The sequence below is a fragment of the Drosophila busckii genome, chromosome 2L, assembly GCF_011750605.1.
Source record: "Drosophila busckii strain San Diego stock center, stock number 13000-0081.31 chromosome 2L, ASM1175060v1, whole genome shotgun sequence".
NCBI classification, from domain to species: Eukaryota; Metazoa; Arthropoda; class Insecta; order Diptera; family Drosophilidae; genus Drosophila; species Drosophila busckii.
In genome coordinates this window covers 17,487,260-17,514,174 of record NC_046604.1, presented here as the reverse complement: position 1 = coordinate 17,514,174, position 26,915 = coordinate 17,487,260, and the positions used below count along the sequence as shown (strand labels likewise).

The 26,915-nt window shown below is 40.8% G+C and overlaps 5 protein-coding genes across 6 annotated transcripts; 2 read left to right on the top strand and 3 right to left on the bottom strand.

The window, feature by feature from the left end:
• Positions 1 to 67: 67 nt before the first annotated feature.
• Positions 68 to 940, top strand: LOC108608365 (phosphatidylethanolamine-binding protein homolog F40A3.3). Its single transcript, XM_017999714.2, has one exon. It carries the CDS (start codon positions 230 to 232, stop codon positions 938 to 940), a length of 711 nt encoding a protein of 236 aa, XP_017855203.2. The 5' UTR covers positions 68 to 229.
• Positions 941 to 1,228: 288 nt separating this feature from the next.
• LOC108607097 (probable serine/threonine-protein kinase clkA) lies at positions 1,229 to 4,022 on the bottom strand. The gene is made up of 4 exons (XM_033294952.1): positions 2,383 to 4,022; positions 1,494 to 2,326; positions 1,385 to 1,435; positions 1,229 to 1,261 (listed from the first exon to the last, which is right to left on the bottom strand). The coding sequence occupies exons 1-4, from the start codon at positions 3,863 to 3,865 to the stop codon at positions 1,229 to 1,231; spliced, it is 2,400 nt and encodes a 799-aa protein (XP_033150843.1). The 5' UTR covers positions 3,866 to 4,022.
• Positions 4,023 to 4,534: 512 nt separating this feature from the next.
• On the bottom strand, positions 4,535 to 11,322 carry LOC108607081 (PIH1 domain-containing protein 1). 2 transcript variants are annotated; one of them, XM_017997714.2, is made up of 5 exons: positions 11,145 to 11,312; positions 10,959 to 11,082; positions 4,908 to 5,521; positions 4,706 to 4,849; positions 4,535 to 4,643 (listed from the first exon to the last, which is right to left on the bottom strand). In XM_017997714.2, the coding sequence occupies exons 1-5, from the start codon at positions 11,211 to 11,213 to the stop codon at positions 4,608 to 4,610; spliced, it is 987 nt and encodes a 328-aa protein (XP_017853203.2). In that variant the 5' UTR covers positions 11,214 to 11,312; the 3' UTR covers positions 4,535 to 4,607. The 2 variants fall into 2 exon arrangements, with proteins under 2 accessions (XP_017853203.2, XP_017853194.2); XM_017997705.2 differs by lacking the exons at positions 4,535 to 4,643; positions 4,706 to 4,849; positions 4,908 to 5,521 and adding exons at positions 5,698 to 5,784; positions 5,849 to 6,693; positions 6,799 to 8,394 and having other exon boundaries at positions 11,145 to 11,322.
• A 136-nt stretch (positions 11,323 to 11,458) lies between these two features.
• On the top strand, positions 11,459 to 23,595 carry LOC108607022 (multidrug resistance-associated protein 1). The gene is given in 15 exon segments (XM_033294101.1): positions 11,459 to 11,598; positions 11,666 to 11,974; positions 12,039 to 13,253; positions 13,313 to 13,450; positions 13,897 to 14,043; positions 14,667 to 14,751; positions 14,813 to 15,480; positions 15,483 to 15,640; positions 16,000 to 16,360; positions 16,362 to 16,377; positions 17,217 to 17,437; positions 21,715 to 21,932; positions 21,990 to 22,496; positions 22,556 to 22,937; positions 23,001 to 23,595. Coding segments are annotated over 15 exon segments (4,695 nt in total). The 5' UTR covers positions 11,459 to 11,520; the 3' UTR covers positions 23,193 to 23,595.
• Positions 23,596 to 23,852: 257 nt separating this feature from the next.
• On the bottom strand, positions 23,853 to 26,797 carry LOC108606995 (bromodomain-containing protein 7). The gene is made up of 4 exons (XM_017997573.1): positions 26,708 to 26,797; positions 25,992 to 26,635; positions 24,256 to 25,939; positions 23,853 to 24,196 (listed from the first exon to the last, which is right to left on the bottom strand). The coding sequence occupies exons 1-4, from the start codon at positions 26,763 to 26,765 to the stop codon at positions 23,952 to 23,954; spliced, it is 2,631 nt and encodes an 876-aa protein (XP_017853062.1). The 5' UTR covers positions 26,766 to 26,797; the 3' UTR covers positions 23,853 to 23,951.
• Positions 26,798 to 26,915: the final 118 nt, after the last annotated feature.

The following is a 26,915-nucleotide window of genomic DNA, read 5'->3' as shown; positions in this document are numbered from 1 at the left end:
GAAACATTGTAATTTTAACTAACAAAAACTGAGCAACAGTCGAAGCAATAATTCAAATTATCAGCAAATTCCCGCACAAGCTTTTACTGCGCAACACTTATCGATAGCTCGCGTTTTTATGTGAATGTCAGGGCTGCAGTAAATAATTGCCTAAATTAAACCATTTACAGTTAATTAAAGCAGCTTAATTAATTTTCATTAGACCTGTGTGGTACTAACAATCAGTAAAATGAATATTGCACGCCAAGCGCTTACACGCAGCGTCTTAAAGTCGCAATTTAACACGAAATGGTGCCATTTTGTTAGGGCTACCACAGTGACAGCTGTCAACTTTTCTTCGCCGGCCGCCATTAAAATTGCAACCAATTACGTGCAGCCGATTCGCAATATAGCAACAACTGTTTGTAAATTTTCTAAAGACTCCGCTGCTTGCAAAATGGAGGAACATTGCGTTGTACCCGATGTTATTGCCAAGGCACCCCAAGGCAACATTTCTGTGGATTATGATTGTGGCATTTCTGTTAAGCCCGGCATGGTATTAACGCCAACCCAAGTGAAAGATCAGCCATGCGTCAAATGGGAAGCTGATGACGGCAAGTTCTACACGCTCGTCATGACCGATCCGGACGCACCCAGTCGCAAGGATCCCAAATTCCGTGAATGGCATCACTGGCTGGTAGGAAACATACCCGGCAACCAAGTTGCCAAGGGCGATGTGCTCTCAGCTTATATTGGCTCTGGACCTCCACCAGAGACTGGCCTGCATCGCTATGTGTTTTTGGTTTACGAGCAGAAGTGCAAGCTTACCTTTGATGAGAAGCCCCTGCCCGACAACAGCGGCGATGGTCGTGGTGGCTTTAAAATTGCCAAGTTTGCTGAGAAATACTTATGTTTCTGGTTATTCTCTATGTTTCTAGTAATTTTTATCATATTGCGGTAATTTAATAGTATCGATATTTGCTTATCTTATTATATAATATGTGCTGCTTAGTCTGGTCTGTCCATCAACATAAAATATAAATGATACAGTGTAAATTTGGTATATGTATCCAAATGAAATGCCGCAGCTTGTCATTGTTCTATATTCATATAATATATATAGAAAGTTTAAACAGACGTTTTACATTTGTACTTATTTATATAAGTGTTGTAATGAAAGTCTGGTATATCGTTTGGTTATGTGTTATTTCTATTATTTTCTATTGCCATATCTACCATTCCGTATTATTTATTCTATATATTGTTTAATTGTTGTGGATGACTATAAAGATAAACATAAATCTATATTCGATGTATGAAGGAAATGCATTATCTTATCAGCAGTAAAAGGGTATTATTATATATATGTATATATGCATGGTCGTGTACATATGTTTGTATATACTGTGTGCTCATAGAGCTCTTTATGCTGTGGCCATTCCACCTCGCTAATTGCCTGTTAGAATTAAATGTTAATTAAAAAAGGTATCTATACATTTATATAAAGAACTTACCTTAAGTTCATCGAAAGCCTGCTTGGCAATCCAATGGAATAGCGGATTTTTCCATTCTCTGGCAATGGCCAGCAACAGCTTGCTGCCCGTATCCGTGGACGGTGCCGCTGTCTTTGAGATTTTAAGGTACTCTGCCCACAAGTAGACCATGCTGCGCATTTTATATGACCAAAAGTCATTAGGCACAGCACGTATCATGTCTTGCACTTTCTCCGTGTTGGGCATTTGCAAATGTTCCAAGAAAGTCGTATTCATCAAGGTAATCATGGACTTCATGTTGTTGAAGTAATTGTCCGAGTTCTGACTCAAAGCAAAGTCACCCGATTTGACAATAACATCTACCACCTGCTCGGTGGTGAGACGCGGTAGATCCGGTATGAAGCATTCACGCAGATTAATGTTCTCATATTTAGCCAGCTCCGCTTTAATTCCAGCTTCACACCACTTGTAATCCTTCCACCAGGTCTGCCAGCATTTATACTTCTTGGACTCCTCAGTCACGGTCCATTCAGAATGCAAGCGCTTGCGTATGCGCTTGACCAATGTGCGTCCAGCATTCTTGCCATCCACATCATTTTCGGGTGTGTAGCCAACGGCAGTGTCGTCCAGCTCATCACCACCACTTGTACTGTAATTGGGCGTCTGCTCAAAGAACATAATAGCATACGATTTGTCCTCTGGCTGTGGCAAAGCCACTTTGTTATGATTTAAATACGGCAACTTAAAGCCGCCCAGCAAGAAGCCACGCTTGATGGCCAGCTTGCGACGCTTGATATCCGCTTTCTTTAGTGGAGCAGGCACAGCTGCTTCTGCTGCGCGTTTCTGTGCAACAGCTGCAAAGCATTGAAAATTAATTTTTAAATCTATAAGATACTTATTAGATACTTGCCTTTAGTTGCACCATTGTTTGCCGGCTTGGGCCCCACTGCAGGCTTCTTTGCCTGCACATTGGGCTTGGGCTTGGGTTGAGTATTTGGCGTTGCAACAGCAGCTGCCACAGCAGCAGCAACAGCGGCAGCAGCAACGGGAACAGCAGCAGCGCCAGCAGGCTTCACTTGCGGCTTTATGAACACTTTGTTGTGGCTTTTGGGCAGCTGTTGCTTTTGTTTGTTAGCTTGTTCTCCTTTCTTGTTAGCATATTGTTTATTAGCTTGTTGCACATTAGGCTTGTTGCCTTGATTGTTATAAAAGTTGCCAGCCTGAGCGCCCACGGGATTGGGAGCAGCGTTAGCAAACTGTTTCTGGTTTTGATTTGCATTTTGATTCTTGAAAACTTTGCCTTGTTGGCCCTGCTGTGGCTTGTTATCCCATTTACCCGCTTGGTTGTTGGGCGCTTGGTTGTTGAAATTCCTCTTGGGTTGCTGTGGCATATTATTGCGATTTGCTTGAGCAGCAGCGTAGTTGTTACTGCTGCCTTGCTGCCAATTGGATTGTTGTCTCATAGGCTGTGCATTCATGTTGTCTCCAAAGTTGCCTAACTCCGGGCCATTGCGAAAGTTCTGCTCGTTGTTAAAGCCTGCATTACTGCGTTGCCCATTGAATTGCATCGCATTCATGTTACCAGCTCCGAAGTCATTTACAAGCTGATTGCCACGAAAGTTGCTGCCTTCATTGAAGTCGCGATTATTGTTCCCAAAGTTGCTATTGGTACGACCAAAGGAGTTATTGTCGTTATTATATTTAAAGTTGCTGCCATTGAGTCCGAAATTATTTGTATTTTGATCGCGTGAGTTATCCATAAATCTGTCATTGCTACGGTTGTTAGAGTTGTTAAAGAATCGGCTACCATCATTGTAGCTCAAGTCGCTAATCGAGCGGTTCAGTCCCAAACTTGTTGAAGACGGTGATCCACGGAAGTTGTCCATTGGAAGCGCACGTGTAATACCACCATTACCCGAAGTACCGCTATTATTATTGAAACTGCCAGTGTTGTTGCTGCGATTGTTAAAGCGCTGTTCCATAAAAGCTGACAGCTCTGGTCCACGAAAATCATCATTGAAATTACTTTTGATTCCAGACGGCCCAGGACTTAGATTGTCCATTCCAGACCTATTGTTGTTGCCAAATCGCTGCTGATTGCTGCTTGGAAAATTGTTATAAGAGTTGTTGCCACCGCCGCCGCCGCTTCCGCTATCCAAGTTGCGTCCAAAATTATTTTGCAAGCTGCCAAATTTACTATCCAAATCCGTAAATTGAGCATTCTTGTTAGCGTAGCCATAACTATTGTTGTAGTTGTTACCGCGACCATAGTTCATTGACTGCGACTGGGCAGCGGCAGCGCCGCGAAAGTTGTCATCGTTAGTGCCGCGCATTGGCGCATCATTTGGTTGGCGGCGTTGTCCAATTCCATAGGCGCTGTTTCTATAATCCATGCCGACGCCAACAAAGTATAATACTTACGCGCGTGTTATTACGTGATTTCAAAGTTATACAAAATTCGCACGTTTAATGTTTATCAAACTTTTTTTGTTGCTCAACCAGTCAAATGCTTGGTTGTGGTTGTTGGTTCTGAAATAATTTATTTTCTCATTGACAGTCACACACGCACACCAATACTAACGCTTATAAGCCCAGGGCTGCTTAAGATGGCTTCTGTAAAACTATCGATATACTACTATAATCGATTTCATTTTTTGCAAAAACCTTAAACCAACAGAAAATCTATAGAGATTGGCTCTATTTTTAACTAAATCTGTTTTTATTTAATTGTATTTGTTTTTATGGTCCACCTTATATTATTTGCGTTTGATTTCCAATTTAAAAAAGCCGGCCGCGATAATTTGCAACTTGTAAGACATTAGCCAGCACTTAAGACTATCGATATATCTCATTTGTCAAGTTACAAAAAAAATACATTCTGTACATGGTTTTGTTTACTTCATTTTAAATTGATTTATTTTATATGTATGTATGCTTCAATACATGCTCAATGTTAAATTACTAAACTGCATTTGTACACGTGCTTTAATTGTGTCATGCAGTCGTCCATTTATGTAGTAATAAAGGAATGCTTCAATATAAAATCATGTTGATATGTTTAATGCTCTTTATTTATTGAGGCAACAATTATGTGGTATAGTTTTGTATATTCATTAATCTTAAAGCTTTATTAACTCAAGTACTGTGAACAGGAATGCGAATTTGAAGCATCTGAAATAAAGATTTTTATTATTATTACAACTAAAGCCGTTAAATTGTTTTGTTTGGCTTACCTTGCTTGTTTTATCAAAAATAGCTTGAGCACGCTCCTGGTGAAGGCGATAATTAACAAATTTATCAAAAATGTATCCATGCTTCAGGGACTCGACCAAAATGCGGTCCTCTCCAATGTCCAAATTTACTTCCTGTGAAGAAACCTGAAATAAAATCATCATTAATAGCTTTAATTTTGAGGACTATTTTTAATATACTTACACAATTGGGTAGATAGAGCTCAGCATGTATTTCATCAACGTTATCATCGCGAATTCTGGCTCGCAGCTTATACTGTGGCTCCCTGTTTTTAAAATAGTTCTGACGAATATTAGCAGCATGTGCTGCATCAATCTCCTGGACCAATTTCGATTCATTAGCGGACTGCGCCTGTTGCTCTGGGCTCGCATTGCTCGAAGCAACTCTCTTTACATCATCGTTGCGCACACGATGGGAGACAAGTGTGCCAATGAACTTGCGATTGCTCAATGTAATTGTCTTGTCCATTGAAATTTGTATATTGTATTTCTCACTCAGAGCCTCGGCAACAATTTGCAAAAAGAAATTATTAAAGAGTTGTGACTTTTTGATTTTCAATAAGAACTTTGTATTGATGGCAATGTCGCACACTTCCACGCTATTGTTGGAGCGATCTTTGGTGTGACGCAGCTCAGAGATGCTCATGGGTACACGAAACGAGCCCGGCTCGGTGGACTCCAAAATGCCAATGAGTTCCTCATCGGTAACATCTTTGGGACTTGGTATTTCCGGCGCTTGGCAAACGTTGATGAAAAACTTTTCATTGCTGTTCACCTTAAAGCTCTTGACACAAAAGCCTAATAAAAAGAGTTTGAGAAACTTAATGTTAAATAGTTGAAATTAAAACAAGTATAAAACTAATTAAAAGTAAAAAATCTAAAAGATTTTGTAGGTTCTTAGAGCATATGTTTAATTGGCTTTGGCAATTATTTTATTTGACAAATAATTCAAAAAATAGTTTTAAATTCTATGCAAAAAAAGAATAGTGTTTGGTTTGCTTTGCTTTTTAAATATCATTATACTGTTCATTGTGTTCAGGCCATTCAATGGCACTTATAGCCTGCAAGTAAAGATTTTTAAATTAAGTGAAAGTTTTATAAATATATATTATGGCATAAGCTAACCTTAAGCTCTTGAAACGCTTGCCTGGCCATCCAATGGAATACAGGATTTTTCCATCTGGCCTGCACAGCGCTAAGATTATTTGTTTGGGCGCAGTTATAGTACTCCGACCATAAATAGAGCATGCTACGCATTTTATAAACCCACAAGTGGTTCGCAGTATTGCGTATCATATTCTGTAATTTTTTCATTGAGTGCGGCGAGAGATTAGCAAGAAAAGTTTCATTCATCAGCACAAAAAATGTTCTCATATTGGTAATAAATCTGGATGTATTTTCCTCCAGAGCAAAGTGAGCCGATCTTAATACCTCACCTATCGTTAAGTTTTTGTGTTTATGTTTAAAAAAGGGCAAAAACTTAAGTTCCACATTCAATGGACCATATGTCTCTAGCTTTTTATTTATTTCGGCCTCACACCACTTGAAGGCACTCCACCATGTGTGCCAACACTTGTAATTCTTGTCACGGTAGACAGTTATCCAGGATTTTTCAATATCGGCACGTATACTTCTTTTCTTCCTTTTGCCCAATTGTAGAGCTTGGCTCTTATTATTTTCCACTGGGAATTCGGCATCTGAGCCATCTTCATCGCTTACATCAAACACTACATTAGCCTCCTGAGCCTCATCAGCAAATATGGATGTATTATAGTTTGGCTTCTGTTTGAAAAATCTAACTGCATAAGATCTGTGCTCCGGCTGTGGCCATGTCATGCTATAATCTCTCAGATAGGGCAGTCGCTGGCCGCCAATAAAAAAACCTCGCCTCTCTGCAATTTTACGTTTCCTTGCTTGGGATTTAGTTAATTCCTGAATGGGTTCCTCAGCAGCGCGTTTCTGACCGATACCTGCAAAATATTTATGTTTAGTGCAAGGAATTTTCAATTGGTTGTCCAAAGCATTTAACAAATTTAATAATTTGTTAGCCGCTTTGAACAATTTAAAGCATTTACCAATTGCTTTGCCAATTTGTTTGCTAGGCTGCTTGCCAATTGACTCCATTCTTCTGCTAGTTGTGGGCACATCGTCATCATCAGTGATATCTATGCTAGTATATGCTTTGTTGCTCATAGGCCGCTGCCCGACTACGTCCTCCAATTTCCTAAAAGGACCAAGTCGACTACGAACTTTGGCTCTATTGGATTGATCGATCGAGCCGCTGCTATGTTCGGCATTATTATTTGGCCAGTTTGCTTGAGCTCCATTGTTTATGTAATTGGCTGTCTGGTATTGCTCAGACTCAGAATTATTTCGTGGCATAAAATTCTGACGATCAATTGTTTGGCGCTCATTATAATCCGCATCTTCAAAGCTAACAAAACCAGACTGATGATTCTCCGGAAAATTATCAAAGTTAGTTAAACAGATGGTACGTTGAAACTGTCGGTTTGGTAAGTTGTTGACATTGCTTTGGTTCATTCTGAAACCACGCGGCTCATTAAAGCGATCCTCAGAGCTTGCACGTTGATCGTCGAATGCAACATTATCTGGCCCATAGTTTTCAAACCTTAGATTGCGGCCATTGTTTCCATTGACAGATCCACAACGTGTGTTAAAATTGTTGTTATCATATCTACGACTTTCTTCAAAATTATCATGACTGATATTAATATTAAAATTCGTATTACGATGCATACATTGTGCATTATTATTTGCAGGCATATCTCTGCATTCAGCATTTGCTCGGTTATAGTCGAATTCATTATTGGTTTGACGATTATTGCCAACAAATCTTGAATTACTATTGTTATGATATTCAATTTGACGAAAGTTTTGATTGTGATTAAAATTTTGTGTTTCCATGTTACGATAATTCATATTTCTTTCGAAATTTGGCGAGCGCTGTTCATAGTCCCGCTCTGGACCCGCAAGGGCTTCCTTGCGATTATAATCTTGCTGCATTTGACCACGTTTATTATAATTATGATTGTAATGCATAATTTCTTCATTTCTTAAATGAAAATTATCATTGTACATTTCTCTTTGCTCGGCACGCATATTATCATTACGATTATATGTCTGTGGCTCATCATTAAAATACTGGTTACGATTTTGAAACTCCGGCGGTGAGTTCCTATTACGATGCGGCATGTTCTCGTAACGATCTGGCTGGAAATTGGCTCTACGATCAGACGGACGTTGATCAGAGGCATTACGTTGAAAGTCCCTTTCTTGTCTGAAGTCAACGGGACTTGTTCCACGTGATACTGGCATGCGTCGTCTAGCCTGAGGTGAAGCTTCGGGACTAACACTCCAATTGATATCAGTTGGCGGCGGCGGCGTGCATGGGCGTTCGCGGATACGCTGCTGACATTCCTCGATCATATCTTCTATTTCGCGCAGCATATTGTCGTTCAGCTGCAGGCTACGGATTTGGCGTGGATCAGCATTCAGGTGATGTTGCTGATGCTGCTGCATTTTGTGCAAGTCAAAGTTGGGCACGTCCATCGAAGCGACGGCCATGCCATGTGCCTGGTTTTTATCGAATCCCAGATTAAGAAAGTACTGACGACGTAGACGCATGTCGGCCATATTCCTGTCTCTCCTGCCTGCTCAAATGCAACACGTTTCATATTTGTTTTGTATATGAAAAACAACAAAAAATATGTAAATAGAATTGAGACACATTTGATTAGGCGCCAATTAGCTCTTTTGAGTCTTAACAGTGCGAATTTCTTATAATTATAAGTATGCTTAGTTTATTTGGCTAGGCGCCAATTGACTCACTTGACTCTTATACAGAGCGCGTATGGCTCTTATAATTATAATTCCATGCCATGCTAAGTTTATTTTTCTTTCAAGCTGAGCACTTGTTTATATTGGATTTAAGTGCTTGGCAAGCAATATTGCTCAATTAGTCAACTGTTATTTTTCTCACAACTCTTATTTTGCGCAAGTGTGAATTTTAAATCAAAGAGTGTCGTGTGAACTCACACACATGAGGCGCTTTATCTTCAAATAAGCAATTTGATCATTGGCGTGTGCCAAATATGACGATTAGCAGTGACTTGACATTTTCTTACTCTTACCGGTGAATGGTAGAGAGCTCTCACCTTTCCCGGCTTAATGGCAGTCACACATTTGATCAAACAGCAGCAAAGAGCAAAACAGTTATTAAAAGCGCTCGCGCTCGCTCTCTTACGCTCACTCTCTCGCTGACCACCAGTTGAGCACTCTCGCATTGGCTGCAAGTGTGCCCCCCAGCGCTGATTAGAATCACACACACTTGCGTGCGAACGCATATTTGTTGGAGAGAGAGCGCGAGCGAGAGGCGCGGCGAAGCCCAAAACCCAAACAAATAAATAGCAGAGCAACATGATTTTGCCGTTCAGTTTGTTCTGCGGCCTGACGCGAGCCGGTCGCACCGCGATTTCTAATTTGTTCTAGTGTTTCTTTTACTGTATAACGTGTGCATACGCTCGAGGTAATTATATTTGTGGCATTTTATTATATTTGTGCGAATGTCGATTGTTGTTGCGCGGGCGCGTGTAACGTACAAGTTGTGAAATACCATTCTGGCTACAATTTATTTGATACTATTACTCTAAAAGTGAATCATTCGTAAAAAAAAAAAACATTTTAAGGTTTTTTGATTACGTGAATTACAGTGGCGCATTGATAATGACGTTTTTATGTTTGGTCATGCTCAGTGCGGCTATTAATTGATAAAAATAACAATTGAATTTTTTCATATACAACAGCAATTAGTAGTAAGTTTTATACGCTGTGCCATGTTGGTTTTCAAACAAGACTTGAGCGCCATGACGTCATTTGCAGCTCTTCAAGCCCAGCAGCAGTTATGGCTGGAGTTAGAGACAAAATTAGGGCCATGAAAATGCTTTTGTTGATACAATCACACACGCACACAAAGGCAAAGTGTTATTTTAAAATGTGCGCGATAAGGCGGCTGAACAATAAAAATTATAAACTGCAATGCAAAACTAAATCAACAGCAAACAGTTATAATATATGTTTATTTGATAGAAGTTGAAGCATGTACTTGAGCCAGAACTAAAAGTGATAACAACGCGGTGCCTGGCACGTCTTTACAGAACTCGAAAGATAATGTGCTTAGTCATATTGAAAAAGGGTTAAGCATAAACTAAAATCGTCTATAATTATTTCATGCTATTGCAAAATGCGAGCAACATGTGCTACAGCAAGTGATAAATAACAAGCAGCCTCACACTCTCTGCCTATAATTAAGCAGAGTGCAAAGTGTTTGTGTACAAAATTTATGATCGTCAGCGATAACAAAACGTATATAATATCAATTTGTTTGCTGAACAACTTGTAAGCAAAAGAGGCTGCTGAACTTTTTGCTTTATACGGTTTTTTATCAGTTTTTCCGGGCTGTCATAAGCGGCATAATCAGCATGACTTGACACTTTGAGAAATCACTTTAATTCGCTTAAGTTCTGAACAAATTTCACTGCAGAGCGAAATTTTCAATTCTCTAAAAATGGCATTCAATATGTATATTACATAAGCAATATAATCGCCGGAACAGGTTTGCCGCTAATTAAACATGTGCTGCGTCCCACAGTTAGATACAACGATTCATGTTTTTTGTTTGTTTTGTTGTTGCTTTGAATAGCCTTCGATAGAGAGTATAATCAAATTGATATTAAGCTGGCGCATATATTGCACTTGCACACACACACACACACAAACATGCAAACAAATATATGAATGCATGCACTGCAATTGATCAATAATTGATTTTTCATTTATTTACTGTGCACTAATTTCGAACAAATAGTTGTTGGTTAGTGTATACCACAGTTTTGTTTGCTGGTTTCGCTTTAGTATTTGACTAAATTATAGAAATTAATCAAAAACAAGTTTTGGCTTAAAAGTTCAATTTTAAGAATGTGGCATTGGCGCGCAAAACGTCAAACAGGTTTATAAATGTTTAAAAATACACGCCATAAAACATAACGTAGTATAATGAACATTATTGAACTTGACAGTGGTCATTCTAGAAAATGTTGCCCACTGCTTTCCAGCGCAGCAGAGTGCTTCAAGTCAGCTGCGGCAGCACTTGACATTCATTAACTCTCTAAAGCTTAACGCAAACACTCTTAGCAAACAACAAATCATTTTTACTTACCGGCAGTGGGCTGCACTACAATAGAGTCGCGCGGTGGAGCTACCATGGCACCTGCGTCAGCATCAGCACCACCATTGCCGCCCGCTCCAACAAAATACTGATTAATATTGTCCTCAAGCTCGTTCTGCAGGTCGAATGCGGCATTTTAGCATATTTCACAATAAATTCAATAGAAATTCAACATACCCGTACAAACCGCAAATTCTGTTCGCGGTAAGCGTCATTCGCATCCAGAAAGTTAGCACGGCGCGACATTTTGGATATTTATTTACTTTTAATAAAATAGTGTTTGCTTTTTTAGTTTGTCATTAGCAAAAATTGCGCATGTCAGAATGTTAGTGCTGGCCACTTAACGATAACATTGCGGCGATATGTAATGCGTGTTGTAAAATGCTTGCAGTTACGGTCTATCGGTTTTTGTTATTGCTGCTGCTGCTTCTTCTTAGCTTGTAAAGCCGACCAGCTGTTTGCATAGTATAATTATTTTTTCTATGATTTACAGTTTATATTTCGTGAGCAGTTAAACACGTGCAGTTTAAATCAAAGTGAAAAAAACTGCAGCATGGAGGAAACTACAATTCCGCCCATAGGGGAATCTATGAATTCGTCCATGGACCAGTTTTGTGGCTCCGAATTTTGGGTAAATAATTTGAGACATTGTTATAGCAATCAGAGCATAACCGAGGGTCATGATATTTTTGCTATAGAATGCCAATAAGACCTGGTGGACACTGGATCCGGATTTTACGCCCTGCTTTGAGCAGACAGTCTTAGTTTGGATACCTTGCGCCTTCTATTGGTTATTTGTGCTCTTCGATTTCTATTATCTGCGTGCCAGCTTGGATAAGAATATACCATGGACTAAGCTCAGCATAGCCAAGCTGCTATTCAATTTAGGACTGGTAGTTGTCACTGCCTTGGATTTGATTATGGCCTTTATAAAGAAGGGCGGCGACTCCCAGCTGGCTCTAACTAATCTAGACGTCTGGGGTCCAATTATAAAGCTTGCCACATTTGTAAGTATTCTTTGTATATATTGAATTTCGAAACCCTTGCCTTATGTTTATTTTTGTTATATAGTTGATGCTATTAATATTTATACCACTGAATCGCAAATATGGCGTGCAAACCTCAGGCTGCCAGTTTCTGTTTTGGTTTCTACTCACCATATTCTCCATACCGCGTTGCCGCACGGAGGTGAGGGAGCAGCATAGTCGCAACAATATACTCAACACGCAACCGGCTGATTCACACGACTTTTCCTGGGAAGAGTATCAGTTTGTGAGCTTCTTCATATTCTTTGCATTTACATGCGTAATGCTGATCATAAACTGCTTTGCCGATGGCTTGCCAAGACAAACCAAATACAAGCGTGGTGAGAATGAAATCCCAGAGCTCTCCGCCAGCTTCTTGTCGCGCATTACCTATCGCTGGTTTGACAGCATGGCCTTGAAAGGCTATCGCAAGCCGCTGGAGGAGGATGATTTGTGGGATCTGCGCCCACAGGACAGCTGCAAAGAGGTTATGCCCACATTTGCCTTCTACTGGAACAAGAACATAAGGAAAAATTACAAGGCAAGCAGTGCAGCCACAGCGGAGCCCAAAGCGCAGTTTAGCAATGGCAAAGTTTCATTTGAGAATCCTCATGGACAGCGCAGCGGACGCAAGAAGGGCATGGCCAGCATTATGCCGCCCATTTACAGATCTTTCGGCGGCATCTTTATGTTTGGCGCCTTCTTTAAGCTAATTGCTGATATGTTAACCTTTGCTCAGCCACAAGTGTTGGGCTTGATCATAGGATTTGTCAATGACTATCAAAAGGATCCGCAGCCTGAATGGAAGGGCATTATGTATTCGGTTATGCTGTTTGTGCTCGCTGCCATGCAAACCTTCATCTTGGCTCAGTATTTCCATCGCATGTTTATTGTTGGCCTGCGCATTCGCACAGCTTTGATTAACTGCATCTATCGCAAGGCGTTGCGCATTTCGAATGCTGCACGCAAGGAGTCCACTGTGGGTGAAATTGTCAATCTTATGGCTGTGGACGCGCAACGTTTTATGGATTTAACCACATACTTGAACATGTTGTGGTCTGCACCACTGCAAATCGGTCTGGCGCTTTACTTCTTGTGGCTGCAGTTGGGTCCATCTGTGCTTGCCGGTCTGGCGGTCATGATTATTATGATTCCCTTGAACGGCGTCATTGCCAGTCGCATCAAAACCTATCAAATACGCCAGATGAAGTACAAGGATGAGCGTGTCAAGCTGATGAACGAAGTGCTAAGCGGCATTAAGGTGTGTAGCTAATAATTTATTTTATATTTGATTTAAAGTTAAACTCCTATTTGTTGCAGGTGCTTAAACTGTACGCCTGGGAGCCCAGCTTTGAGAAGCAAGTGTTGGACATACGTGATAAGGAAATTGCTACACTGAGGTCTACAGCTTACTTGAATGCCAGCACATCCTTCTTGTGGTCCTGTGCGCCCTTCTTGGTAAGAACCGTGCGACTTAGCGCGTACTCTTTGCATTCTCTTTACAGTTACTTGCCGTTTTGGACTTGGTTTTAAACTTGACCTGTGTGTCTATTATCTACCCAAAAAAAAAAAAAAATTGTCTAATGACATATTAATAAATTAAAAAAAAAAAAGATATCCTTGGTGACATTTACCACTTATCTGCTGGTCGACAGCGATCATGTCTTGAGCGTCGAGAAAGTCTTTGTCAGCCTTGCACTGTTCGATATTATGAAACTGCCGCTGACTATAATGCCCATGCTAACGGTCGATATAGCCGAGGTAAAGCGCACAATTGGATGCGAAAACACACAGCTTACAAATATCCTCTTTAATCTATGGGACAGCAACGTTGGATTCATTATGCACTTATTTATAGAAAATATATATTAACACTTTTACGATTTATATATATACTTTTCTAGGTATCATTAGTTACATTCGCTACTTATGTTCTCATCGATGAAAATAATGTGCTCGATGCACAGAAAACTTTTGTCTCATTGTCATTATTCAATATTCTTCGTTTTCCGCTAACAATGTTGCCCATGATGATCACCAATCTGGTGCAAGTAAGTTTATGGAGCAATTACAAATTTATTAATAGCAACAGCAGTTCCAAGTGTGTCTAAGCACACACTATGAACTGTTTTGCTTGTATTTTGTTAATGTCTTGTGATTGTAATTATTTATAATTTTTTATAGCAAAAAAAAACCAATGAATATTATTTTGTATGCACTAAACATTCCCTACCCTACAAGCTATTTAAATTGTATTTTATATTTATTGCTTAAATTAGTCTAACTCAACAGCTTTTGATTTAAATTATTTATTTAAAAACTTTACAAAACGACAAATTTGGACAACATTTTGCATTCGGCATTGGGCAACTATTTCTATTCGTTAACAATGCCCTTGCAGAAATTGATTTTACATATTCTTTTAATATTTATGTCCGTTGGTTTTTATTTAATTTTTTATTCATTCAAAATTCCCTAACCCTTGTATTGCTGCAAGGGTATTCAAAATTCGGTTTGATCGACTTTATGTTCTCTTATTTTGTACTACATGCGCACCCATTATATCCCACATAATCCTGCCTTTACTAAACTAAACCTACCTACTAACTGTTACTGTGTGTTTTATTTATTTTTATTGTAAGAAACATGCTAATCTATTATATTTTTGGCATAGACGCAAGTTTCCGTTAAGCGCATTAACAAATTCTTGAACAGTGAAGAGCTGGATCCCAACAATGTGCAGCATGATGCCTCCAAACGTAAGTTCATCAACATAAGCATACCCAGATCTCTATTTATTTTGTATTTTATTTATTACAGGTCATCCCATGAGCATTGAGAACGGCCACTTCTCGTGGGGCGATGAGGATGAGTTGACGCTCAAGAACATAAATATTGAGGTGCCCAAGAATAATCTGGTCGCCATTGTCGGCACTGTGGGCTCCGGTAAGTCGTCAGTGATACAAGCGCTGCTCGGCGAAATGGAGAAAATCTCCGGCACGGTCAATACAGTGGGCAAAATGGCCTATGTGCCGCAGCAGGCGTGGATCCAAAATGCCACCGTACGTGACAATATATTGTTTGGCAAGCCGTACGATCGCAAGCGCTACAATCGCGTAATCGACGCCTGCGCGCTGCGCACAGACATTGAGATACTGTCCGCTGGCGATCTCACCGAGATCGGTGAGAAGGGCATCAATCTGTCCGGTGGCCAGAAGCAGCGCATCTCCTTGGCACGCGCTGTGTACAGCGATGCAGATCTTTATCTGCTGGACGATCCACTGAGCGCTGTCGATGCGCATGTAGGCAAACACATCTTCGAGGAGGTGGTCGGACCGAAGGGCATGCTGGCACGCAAGACTCGCGTGCTGGTCACACACGGCATCACCTTCCTGCCCCAGGTGGACAACATCTATGTGCTGAAGCTGGGCGAGGTCAGCGAGTTTGGCACCTACAATGTGCTGCTCAAGAACAAGGGTCGCCTTTGCCTGACTTCTTGATTCAACATTTGCAAGAAGGCGAAGAGGAAGCCGAGGAACTAGACCAAATCAAACGCCAGCTCAGTCATACAGTGGAAGAGCCGGAATTGCTTGGAACATTTGAGAAAGCCATCAAACTAGCACGCACCGAAAGCCTGTCAGACTCTATGTAAGTAAATCAAATAGAGATTAGTATGTAAGTGATATATCTATAAGTTAGATCCCTTCTATGTTATTGCTATTTGATTGATCTAAGCAAAAGTCTCTTAGATCTTAATTCTTAAAGATTCAATCGTAGCTGCATAAACTAAACTTTGATTTAAAAGCTAATACTCTAATTATATTTAATCTGCTAAATTTAATCGGAGTTAGCTTCTTAGTTAGTTAAGTTGCTTTATCTTTTTACTAACATAGTATTTGTTGTAAAACTTTTTTATTGACCTCTTTGGCTACTGAAAATCTCATGCATAAAATATTTATTATATTTTTAATTAAACCTCAACTAAATACCTTTTTTTTGCTTTGCAGCTCTGTAACCTCTGCTGATAGCTTAATCGGCAGCGGTGGCGGCGGAAGTTTGCGTCGTCGCGCCAAGCGTCAGAGTTCCCACGACTCAGCGGCCTCGGCTGCTTCGTTGAAGAAGAAACAGGAGAATGAGGGCAAACTTATTGAACTGGAAAAGTCTCAAACGGGTGGCGTTGATTTCGCCGTCTATAAACATTACATCAAGAGTGTGGGCATCTTTTTGTCTGTGGCAACGCTAGTGCTGAACTTTGTATTCCAAGCATTCCAAATTGGCTCCAATCTGTGGCTCACCAAATGGTCCAACGATGACACTGTGGCTAACGATACAAGCCGTCGTGACATGTACCTGGGTGTCTATGGTGCCTTTCGGTTTCGGTCAAGGTAAGTTCATTGTGATACAGTTTATAGAACTTACAAAAAAAAAACTCGTGTGTGTCTCATTTATGTTTAATGGTTTAATGTTATTGTTGTTGTTTAATGCGTTGCGCTTAATGTTTTATTTTTTATTAATGTTTGTTTTTGTTTTTTGGTTTTGGGCTTTTATGTTATTGCTACGCTAACTCACGCAGTAAATCTTCCAAACTTTTTGGCGCTGACAGAACTTGCTCAACCAAACGCTCCCTTTTTGCACTAGAGTAAAAAATACTAAACCGCTTAACCCGAAATTAAGTCCAACAACAAATGGCAACTAACAGCTTAGCAACATGCACTATTTGCTTTAAAGTTTAGCACGCTTAACTATAAAGTAAATTTGTTGTGTTTGTCAACTAAAACAGAATAATTTATCCCAAAAATTCTCATTCCTTTCCACACTGAAACTGCCCAATGACAAATCAAATTTAGTTGTCATCAATTTCTTTGCATCGCTTACCATCTCCTTGGGCGGTCTGCAATGTGCACGCGCTTTGCATAATATTCTACTCCATTCGACTTTGCGCTGGCCCATGGAGCTTTTTGATACCACACCGCTGGGACGCATGGTGAATCGATTTTCGAAAGACATTGATACCATTGATAATGTGCTGCCATTCAATATACGCGTCGTTTTAAGTCAGGCCTTTATGGTAAAGAGAGCTCTCAACGTTTATCTTAATGCACTCGAATAATTCGTTATATATCACAATCATATCATTCGGTTTGAGTTTTGAAACTATTTACGCGGTTTGCGGTGCGCTTAAGCTAATTTACATATACTCTTGCTAAAACTAACGCGCTTACAGTTCTAACCAGCTATCTATCCACACTTGCTCTGAGTCTGGGCTGCATTTATAGCGCCTTCTATTTGCACAACACTATGCTTAAGTATACCATGCGCTGGCCCATGGAACTGTTTGACATAACGCCGCTGGGTCGCATTGTAAATCGCTTCTCCAAGGATGTCGACACCGTTGACTCCACGCTGCCCTTGAACTTACGCGTAGCTGTGACGCAACTATTTGCGGTATGCAACATAAAAAATAGAAAGTCCTAGGTCTGTCTTGAAAAACGAATCGAAATTACAACTTTTAAAACTCTTTGTTCAAACTAGTCTTATACAGTTTTCATTTATTTCATCAGTCATTCCTTTTGGAAGAATCTAAACTCTGTACATAGTTAACAATTTCTTCGATATCGCATTTCATGACAGATCTAAAATCAAATATAACCTGCTATATTTTAGTTTATTTCATTTCATAAATTTAGTTATAGATTAGCTTTATATATCTTATTTTTTCTTAGCGCTGGTTTAGCATAGCTTCTGTCACGCCTCTTGCAGCGCTTTTTGTAGTCGTTCTTTTATTCCATGTCTAACTACGTTTAAAACCTGATAAACTTTCTTTCTCTTATAGTATTTGCATACTTTTGTGCCTCATTAACTTTGGCACTGGGTTGCATTTACTGTTCGAAGCTGCTGCACGAACAGATTGTCTTTAATGTATTTCGTTGGCCCATGGAACTGTTTGACACGACGCCATTGGGACGCATTGTGAATAGATTCGCAAAAGATATTGATACCATAGATAATACATTGCCAATGCTCTGGCGCATGGTCATTAGCACATCATTTTCGGTAATTTAAACATAAAGCAACTAACACAACAAAAAAAAACATTGCACAACCAAAAACAAAATCATCGCTGCACCTTTTGGGGCATTAAAAGGGTGAATTTAGAACATTCTTTTACAATTGGTCTTTCAAAATTGATAGCAATAATTCGAATATAAAATTTTAACTTCGTTGTGCCTAAACTTAAGCCTACTTTCAATATAAAATCCATTTCCTTACCTTTCTTGTAATAAGTATTGTGCACTAACTAGCGGGTACTGTTAAATTGCTAAAACAACTTTGCATGTCTAGCATGCTTAGCTCTAGTTTAGTCAATTGCTAAGTTAAGCGTTTTAATCAATGCAGTGTTGGCACGTTATTTGTCGGGACTTTCGTTGGCCCTGGGTGGGCTGCATTGTTCAATGGATGTGTTTACCAAGCTGATCGGCATGGTGCTTAAATGGCCCATGGAATTATTTGATACGACACCAATTGGTCGCATACTCAGTCGTTTTGCCAAGGATATCGATACAGTTGACAACACTTTGCCTGTTATACTTGCACAGTTCCTATCCACCTGCTTTTCGGTAAAGATTACAATTCAAAGAATTTCTAGAGCAAGCCCAAAATCCATACAAAAATATGCTACTGCTTGAAAACTTTAACCTAGCGCTACTAACAAATATATCAAATTAATAAATCTTATCAAACTATCTAAACTTTTACATTCCATCTTAAAGTTATAACAAGTAAACGCATTTTATTTTGATTTGAGTTCATTTTGAGAACTACAGAGTAACAAAGTTTCTATATCAATTAACTACACGCTAAGCTTTTGCTTTTATATTAAGTCGTAAGCCCTAAACCCACTCTGTCGATTCGCTAGTCGCAGAGGTTCTTACTAGTTTCAATATGAGGTTGCAATAGGTATGGTTGGGGTTGAATACGTCTAAGGTATTCTATAATCCCTGGTATGGTTTTAATTCGAATTCAGTGCGCCCATTATATTGCATACACTACTATTCTTCAATATTGAGAGCTTTTGTTCCGTTCCTCTTTGACTGCTCAGGTGTGTTTGCCTACGTTATGGTCGTGGTCGTCTACGTGGGTGGGCTACGTGCTGCCAAAATAATTCATAACCAACTGCTATATAAGGTAATACGTGGTTCGGTCTGTCGCTTCTTCGATGTGACACCGCTGGGTCGCATCTTGAACAGTTTCAGCAGCGACATGGATGTTGTCGATGAAGAGTTGCCCGCCACCATGGACTCACTTTTGACCTTTGTGTTTATGGTATTTTTCTTTAAGCTTATCTTAATTTAGCGCAAGTATTATTTATTTTGTTTTGTAGCCCAAAACTTATGGTTTGTACTTTCCCATGAACAAATATCCTTAGCATCTAAGTTCTGCCATTCAAAGTACACCTGCCATGCTCTTTCTCTTTCTAACAATTCTGTCATGTAGGTCTTTGCAATTACGGCGCCGCCATAACACTATTCAGCTCCTCGCTTAACGCCTCATTTAAAGTGTTTCGCCAACTCTTTCATAATATCATGCATTGTCCATCTGAATTTTTCGACATAACGCCCAAGGGGCGCATATTGGATCGCTGTTCGAATGATGTTAACTGCTTGGATATGGTAATGCCCTTGAATATACGCATGTGCCTATCCACAGCATTTCAGGTAACCGCCGTAGTCTTCTAGGCACTATAAGAGTTGAAATCATTTAAGCACTTTTTATTATTTTGTTTCAAAATTATACTTTGCGAAGAAACTGCGTTTACATTAGCATAGTACAAAACTAACCTAAAAATTGATTCGTTTTTAACCTCAAAATTTGTGTACAGTCCACACATAATAATATTTGAAACATTTGCAGCTGCTTGCTACATTGGCACAGCACTATTTGTGGGCTTGGGTGGCCTTAGGGGTGCCCAGCGACTCTTTTGCTTATTATTTTGCCGCATTATGCGCGCTCCCCAATACTTTTTTGATATCCTACCACGGGCGCGTATACTTGATCGCTTGGCCAACGATGTGTACAAGTTGGACAGCGTGTTGCCAGAACTAATACGTACTTTTAATTCCATAGCGTTTCGGGTACGTTTCTTCCCAACTCCCAACTACCAATTACTGTAACTAACCCCAAAAAAAAAGAATAACAACAATAACTAAACATTTGAAACTTAAGCACGTAGCAATTTGAAAAGGGAGCGCAGTGTAGTAGACACTGTAAATATGCCAATTAGTTTGTAACTATCATACGCGCGCATGTCAATTTGTCTGTTCTATATACTGGGGTACACACTTTACTTCAAAGCTAATATATATTATTTTTTATCATCATATCATTACTAAATCAATAATTTTTGTAATTTTATTTAATCGATTGTATAAATCGCTGCAGGTTGTTGCCAATCATTATACTTTTTTCGGACTGGGCTTATATACTTGAATTATAGTTTCCAATCTGGGCTGTCTGCAGCATACATCGAGTGCCCATAGCTCGTCTTTGGGTTAATTATATTTTATTTTGTTTATTTATACGTTATTTTATAGGTCGCAAATGATACCATGTGCATTTTTAATAAATCGATATACAATCATTATTCTATAATACAGTGGTTCTTTGACACCACGCCCACCGGTCGCATTGTTTCGCGTTTCTCCAAAGATATAGAAACCGTTGACCAGAGAATGGTGGAAATCTTATCCGATTGTCTTTGGTGTGCACTTGAGGTAAATCTTTTTGCAAATATTCGGGGCATTTCAAATTGCTACAACACAAAATTACAAATATTAACAGCACGTTCAACAGTCTATGCCATAACTTTCTTTACACACGATTTAAAACTCAAAGCTTTGTAGCCTAGTGTAATTAGTCTAATTGAAGCTTGTGGTATTCGCAGCGATTTTCTCATTCATTAAGGTCTTGATGCCCGCCGTTGCCGGCGTGCGTGCGGCCAAGTTGCTACACATGTTTATCCTGACGCATGTGCTGCATGCCCCAACGCAATTCTTCGATACCACGCCAGTGGGACGTATTATGTCGCGTTTCTCGAAAGATATCGATATGGTTGATCAGATACTGCCACACCTAATGCTGCATTTTGTGTGGGTGGTACTTGAGGTAAATGCTTCCGATGCATGCCGCACAGTGGTTCAAAAGCTGCAGACATCAATGTAGTATTTAATGTTGTAAAGCTTCATCATAAGAAACTCTCTACTCAACTAATGTAACGCACTGGTGGAAGTGGATGTTACTTTATATCCAAAAAAATAATACCCTAAAATAAATAAGGTTACATTACACTATTAATAAAGTTAAAAGCACTTAATTTTTAGCAGCTCTTGCTAATTTGCAATTTGTTTATTGCACTCTAAAAACAATTGAAAAAAGAATTGTATACGAATTGGAATCCAAGCAAGTGTAACCAGCATCGTATATCATTTATTTTTATTATAACTTAAGTTTATATTTTTATTTATTTTTTTGTTGTTCCACGATTTCTCGACTCAAATCAAATAACAGCGTTAGGACTGCGTTCTTCTCTTTTATTTTTAGTCTAATCAATCAGCTAATTTTTTACTCATTATTTTCCAACTAACTTCACTACGCACTGCACCAATCAATATTGCTCCACATATTTTTGACTAGCTGATATTAATATTTCTTTGTTGTTGTGTTAGGTTTTGGCCACAATTGTGGTTATTAGCATATCGACGCCAATATTTTTGACCGTCATAGTGCCCATAGGCTTCATCTACTACTTTGCTCAGCGCTTCTATGTGGCCACCTCCAGGCAGCTGATGCGCTTGGAGTCGGTCTCACGTTCGCCCATCTACTCGCACTTTGGCGAAACAGTCACGGGAGTGTCCACTATACGTGCATATACTGTGCAGGATCGGTAAGTCAACAAAATATATAAAACATACGCATTTTTAATTTGTTTTTTTAAATGCAGCTTTATTGATGAATCGGACAACAAGGTGGACAAGAATCAAGTATGCAAATATCCATCGCTGATTGCCAATCGTTGGCTGGCTGTGCGTCTGGAGATGGTGGGCAATCTGATTATATTGTTTGCTTCGCTGTTTGCTGTGCTGGGTGGCCAAACGAATCCTGGTCTGGTTGGTCTGTCTGTCAGCTATGCGCTGCAGGTAACCCAAACGCTCAATTGGCTGGTGCGCATGTCCTCGGACATTGAAACAAACATTGTGTCTGTGGAGCGCATCAAGGAGTATGGCGAGACGAAGCAGGAGGCTGCCTGGGAGCTGGAGGAGGACAAGAAGAAGCCACGCAACTGGCCGGAGCAGGGACGTGTCGAGTTCCAGAACTTCCAGGTGCGCTATCGCGAGGGTCTGGATCTGGTGTTGCGCGGCGTTAGCTTCAACATCAGCGGTGGCGAGAAAGTTGGCATTGTTGGACGCACAGGCGCCGGCAAGTCCAGCTTGACGCTGGCTTTGTTCAGGTAAGTCTACCTAAACAACATACATAAATTATTTTAATTAAATTTGTTTACATTTTTAGAATTATCGAATCAGCTGGCGGCAAAATTCTCATTGATGGCGTTGATATTGCCACCATGGGTTTGCAAATGCTGCGCTCACGCCTGACCATCATACCACAGGATCCCGTGCTGTTCTCTGGCTCGCTGCGCTCCAATCTGGATCCGTTTAATGTCAAGACAGACGATGAAATCTGGAAGGCGCTGGATTTGGCGCATTTGAAAACATTTGCCAAGACCTTGACCGCCGGCTTGAATCACGAAATCTCTGAGGGCGGCGAGAATCTTTCCGTGGGTCAGCGTCAATTGGTTTGCTTGGCGCGCGCGCTGCTGCGCAAGACCAAAGTGCTGGTGCTGGATGAGGCAACAGCAGCTGTCGATCTAGAAACAGATGATTTGATACAGGTAGAGTAACTATTGATGTTGCTACAAACTGCCAAGCTAAGCATATTTACTTTTACTTTTTAGAAAACAATACGCAGCGAATTTAAGGAATGCACTGTGCTTACCATTGCGCATCGTTTGAACACCATATTGGACTCGGATAAGGTTATTGTGCTGGATAAGGGAGAGATTACAGAATTTGCATCGCCCACCGAACTGCTGGATAACTCCAACAGCGCCTTCTATAGCATGGCCAAGGACGCCAATCTGGTTTAGTTAGTTAAATGGAACGAAACTCATATTCAAAGAAACGGCAGCTAATAGATAATACTATATAGAACAATAGCTTAAAATCAAAAGAATACTATTTGGCAATTGTAAGAGCTCTACCTCAAGCGCAGGCAAAAGCTACAAAACATAATTAACTACAACAGCAACAGCAATCAGAGAACTATATTATTTTGTATTCGTGCGTATGTGTGTGTGCAATTAGTGAATACCATAAAATGTTCATAATTTATAAGCCAAAAGTTCAATGCCGATGTAGCCAGGTGTTTAATTGTTAAATGTAAGCGTACTCAGTACTTAACCAAGTATTTGTCACTTTTACTTGTATATATATACGTACTTATATACACATAAGTATGTGTGTGCTCTATGTATATGAAATTAACCACATGCCAAGTTTATTTTTCTATGCAAATTTTACACTTGAAAAAAAAAACGTACACTTTATGTAATGTACTTAAGCTACAATCAAAAAATTACTTAAAACAAAAAGAATTTGCCTTCGAGTGATTAAATCAGTTTAAGCTAATCAAAGCCCAGTTGTTAATGCAAGTTGTGCAACATTTTGTGTACTTAAAACAAATGCTAATCTTTAAGAAAACATTTAAATAAATGCCAAGTTAATTAAACAACATGTTTGTATACTTGCTTAAATTAATGTTTATTATGAGTGCCAATGCGACTTGGGCTTGTGAAAATAATTCTTTTTGTGTAGCGTCTTAGAAATTATAATTTTGTGTGTGTGAATTAGTTGAGCAAAAGCTGTGCCACTATGTTGCTATCATCCGCACCACTGGAGCCATGTAGACCGGAGCCGCTTTCCAGAAACTCGCGCAGCTCATTCTCCAAATCTCCGCCAGTGCTGACATCCGGCTCGTCCAGCTCCATGGGCACTTGACTGCCTACAGCCGGAATATGTGGCAATGCTACAGGCTGCTGCAGCAGCTCTGGAAGTTGCACGCGTGGTGATGACGGCGGTGGCGGCAGACCAACTGTAAGCAACAAACAAAAGTTCATTATAAATTCAATAGCAAATGTGAGACACGCTTACCAAAAGACATGCCCATGGCCTTGCGCAGCGCATATTGATCCGCTATAGCTGCAGGCGGCAGCTTCTTGGCCACCTCAGATAGCTGCTGCGTCAGCTGTTGTGCCATTTGCACTTCTTCTGGTCCAGGCTGTGCCACCAAAGCTAGATGCGTGGGCAGCGGCTGAGACAAACGATCATGCTGCATTACACGCAGTTTATCAATCAGCGTCATATTGTTGCTCAGCTGCTCATGCATGCGTTTGGTTAGCTCAAAGTTTTTCATATCTGCTTCAACGTCGTCCAGAAAACTCACATCTATGCCCACATCCTTGAGCGTGCGCAAATGCTTAAAGTCTAAGCGCGTGTTCTTGTACTTTTCATACTCCAGCTCGATTTGTTCGCTCGTCTCCACAGCAGCATCGCCTTGCGTCTGATTGGTGAAGCATTTTTCTATTTCACGCTGCTCATAGCGCTGCAGCTGCATGCTGTAGAGCTCATCCAAGGACTTGGTGTGCTCGCCATTGGTGAGTATGTCCAGCAAGCCGTTGGCTATGTTGGTGCCATAGCTAGAGTCCTTGGTAAACTGTAGAATACTTTCAGCATACTCGGCGCTGGCTACATCGCCGTAGGTGCGCAACACCAGCTGCGTTTCCTCCGCGCTCAACGTGGAGAAACGCGAATCGAACGTAGGCGCAAAGCTGGCAAAGGGACCATAGTTCATGGGCTTCACCGTCTTCACAATGTTGCGCTGATCTGTATGCAAGCCATGCAATTGGCCACTGCCCGTGGGCAGCTTGCCCACCAAGTCACCAATGGTGACTACTTTCTCAGGTCCCTCATTGCCGTCGCCAACGAGCACATTCAATGTGGTGCTGCCATCTTTGCGTTGACGTAGAAAACCCATTTTATGCGCTCGCTGCTTTCTATTAATGCGCTGCTTGGCCTGCTGTGATGCGTTTTGTACTTGCGCCAGTATCTCCTCGCTAGTCAAATCATCCACATAAGGCTCAAAGTGCGTTTTGGGCGCATTTTCCAAACGCAGCGCACGCTTACGTTCCTCCTCCTCCAGCTGTGCTTGCGTGGGCTCTTCTGCGCCCGTCGACGCACCCTCATCTGCTGAATCATGTGCTTCAAAGCCTGCTAGCTCATTGCTGCTGAACTCGAAGCCCAACTCCTTTGCAGTGAGCTCTCTTATGTAGCCAGAGAGCGGCTTGAGCGTGCGCATCAGATTCTCCGGTTGCAATTGCTTAATGCCCAGCTGGAGCAGCCGCTTGGCTGCCTTGTGGTAAACGGTATCCACATGGTTATAGCGTATGGCATTTTCACACATTAGCCTAAAGTCATCGCTGAATTCACTGAGCGCCGTGTACTCGTGATCATCAATCTTCTGGCGCATTGTCGAAAAGTCCATGGGTTTGCTAATGATGGACGAGTAGCCGGGCGCAATGTCGTCAGTGACAGGCCAGGCAAAGAACTGATGTGGATCACGTTTCTCCAAAAATCGAAGTAAATGTTCCAGCAGTTTATTAAGCGGTGACTTTTGCTGTTTCAGCTTCAGCACACAGCTGCGCGGCTCTCGTCCGGACTCACTGCTACTGCTGGGCGTCTTGGGCGCCTCTAATGCTTTGGGCGTCAGTGCATTTAGCGAACTAGCACCGCCTGGTGTTGAAGCAGCCGTCGAACCAGATGGTGAGGGTATTAGAAGCTACAATATATATATATTAATTTAGTTACCAACAGATTAATATTGAACTTACATCTGGTAGAGGTTTTGTTGGACTGGTGTTGGTCAACCCCAAGCTGGAGCTTGCAGGTGAGCGCAGCAGGTCGTCCAGCTTGCGTGGCACAATGGGCTTTGACACCGGACAATGGGATGGTGAATTATCAGTGGTTATGCCTGCATAGTATAAAATATTTTCAGGCAGTGGCTGTGACACCTCCGCATCGTCGTCCATAAAGCTGAAGCCATCCTGGCTGCAATCTGCGTCTACTTGACTGCGTGGACTACGATGCTGAGATTTCCATCCACTAAAAGTGGTATCATCTGCAACAGCAGAATCATCATGCAGCTCTGAGTTATGCTCGCGGTGTCTTTCGCGGCTGCGATGACGCTTCTCCTTGTGATGTTTGTGCTTCTTCTCACGATCCTTCTTCTTTTTCTTCTTCTTTGATTTCTTGTGGCGCTCGCGATGTCCCATTTCACCGCATTGCAGCTCCTCCGGCACAGCTGGGCTGCTTGGTGCCGCCGACATCATTGCCTCAGCCGCCGTCGGCGGCCCGTGTCCATCCAATGTGGTAAGTGGTGAATTTGCGCTATACTCGGGTGTTGCATTTGAGCCTACTTTTAGTATTAGCTTTAAGCCACGCTGCAGCTGCGCGGGATCTTGATGTTGACTATACTCTGCGCAAAATGTAAACAGCATTAAAAATCTGCAAGCCGCATTGCCAGCACGCTTTTGTTTCTTACGCTTACCCTCATATTTTTCACGACGTTCCGATTTGTTCTTTTTGTGCTTTTTCGATGAGCCCATGTTGTGAGAGTGGGCGGCTAGCTACGCCCCTTTGCTACAGCTGGCAAACAAAATTCACAAAAAAATAAATTAAAAGAACAATATTTGGCCACAGACGCTAAAAAAATGCTCGATTAAACGCATTGCAGCTCGATAGCAAAAGTTATCGAG

Coding starts and splice junctions, on each gene's coding strand:
- LOC108607081 (XM_017997705.2), bottom strand. CDS start 11,213: ATGTCGCGCCGTGCTAACTTTCTGGATGCGAATGACGCTTACCGCGAA. Junction 6,694..6,798: donor ACAAATTGGCAAAGCAATTG/GTAAATGCTTTA, acceptor AATATTTTGCAG/GTATCGGTCAGAAACGCGCT. Junction 5,785..5,848: donor AAGCGTTTCAAGAGCTTAAG/GTTAGCTTATGC, acceptor CTTTACTTGCAG/GCTATAAGTGCCATTGAATG.
- LOC108606995 (XM_017997573.1), bottom strand. CDS start 26,765: ATGGGCTCATCGAAAAAGCACAAAAAGAACAAATCGGAACGTCGTGAA. Junction 25,940..25,991: donor CAACAAAACCTCTACCAGAT/GTAAGTTCAATA, acceptor TATATATTGTAG/CTTCTAATACCCTCACCATC. Junction 24,197..24,255: donor GGCCATGGGCATGTCTTTTG/GTAAGCGTGTCT, acceptor TGTTGCTTACAG/TTGGTCTGCCGCCACCGCCG.
- LOC108608365 (XM_017999714.2), top strand. CDS start 230: ATGAATATTGCACGCCAAGCGCTTACACGCAGCGTCTTAAAGTCGCAA.
- LOC108607097 (XM_033294952.1), bottom strand. CDS start 3,865: ATGGATTATAGAAACAGCGCCTATGGAATTGGACAACGCCGCCAACCA. Junction 2,327..2,382: donor AAACAATGGTGCAACTAAAG/GCAAGTATCTAA, acceptor AATGCTTTGCAG/CTGTTGCACAGAAACGCGCA. Junction 1,262..1,384: donor AAGAGCTCTATGAGCACACA/GTATATACAAAC, acceptor TTATCTTTATAG/TCATCCACAACAATTAAACA.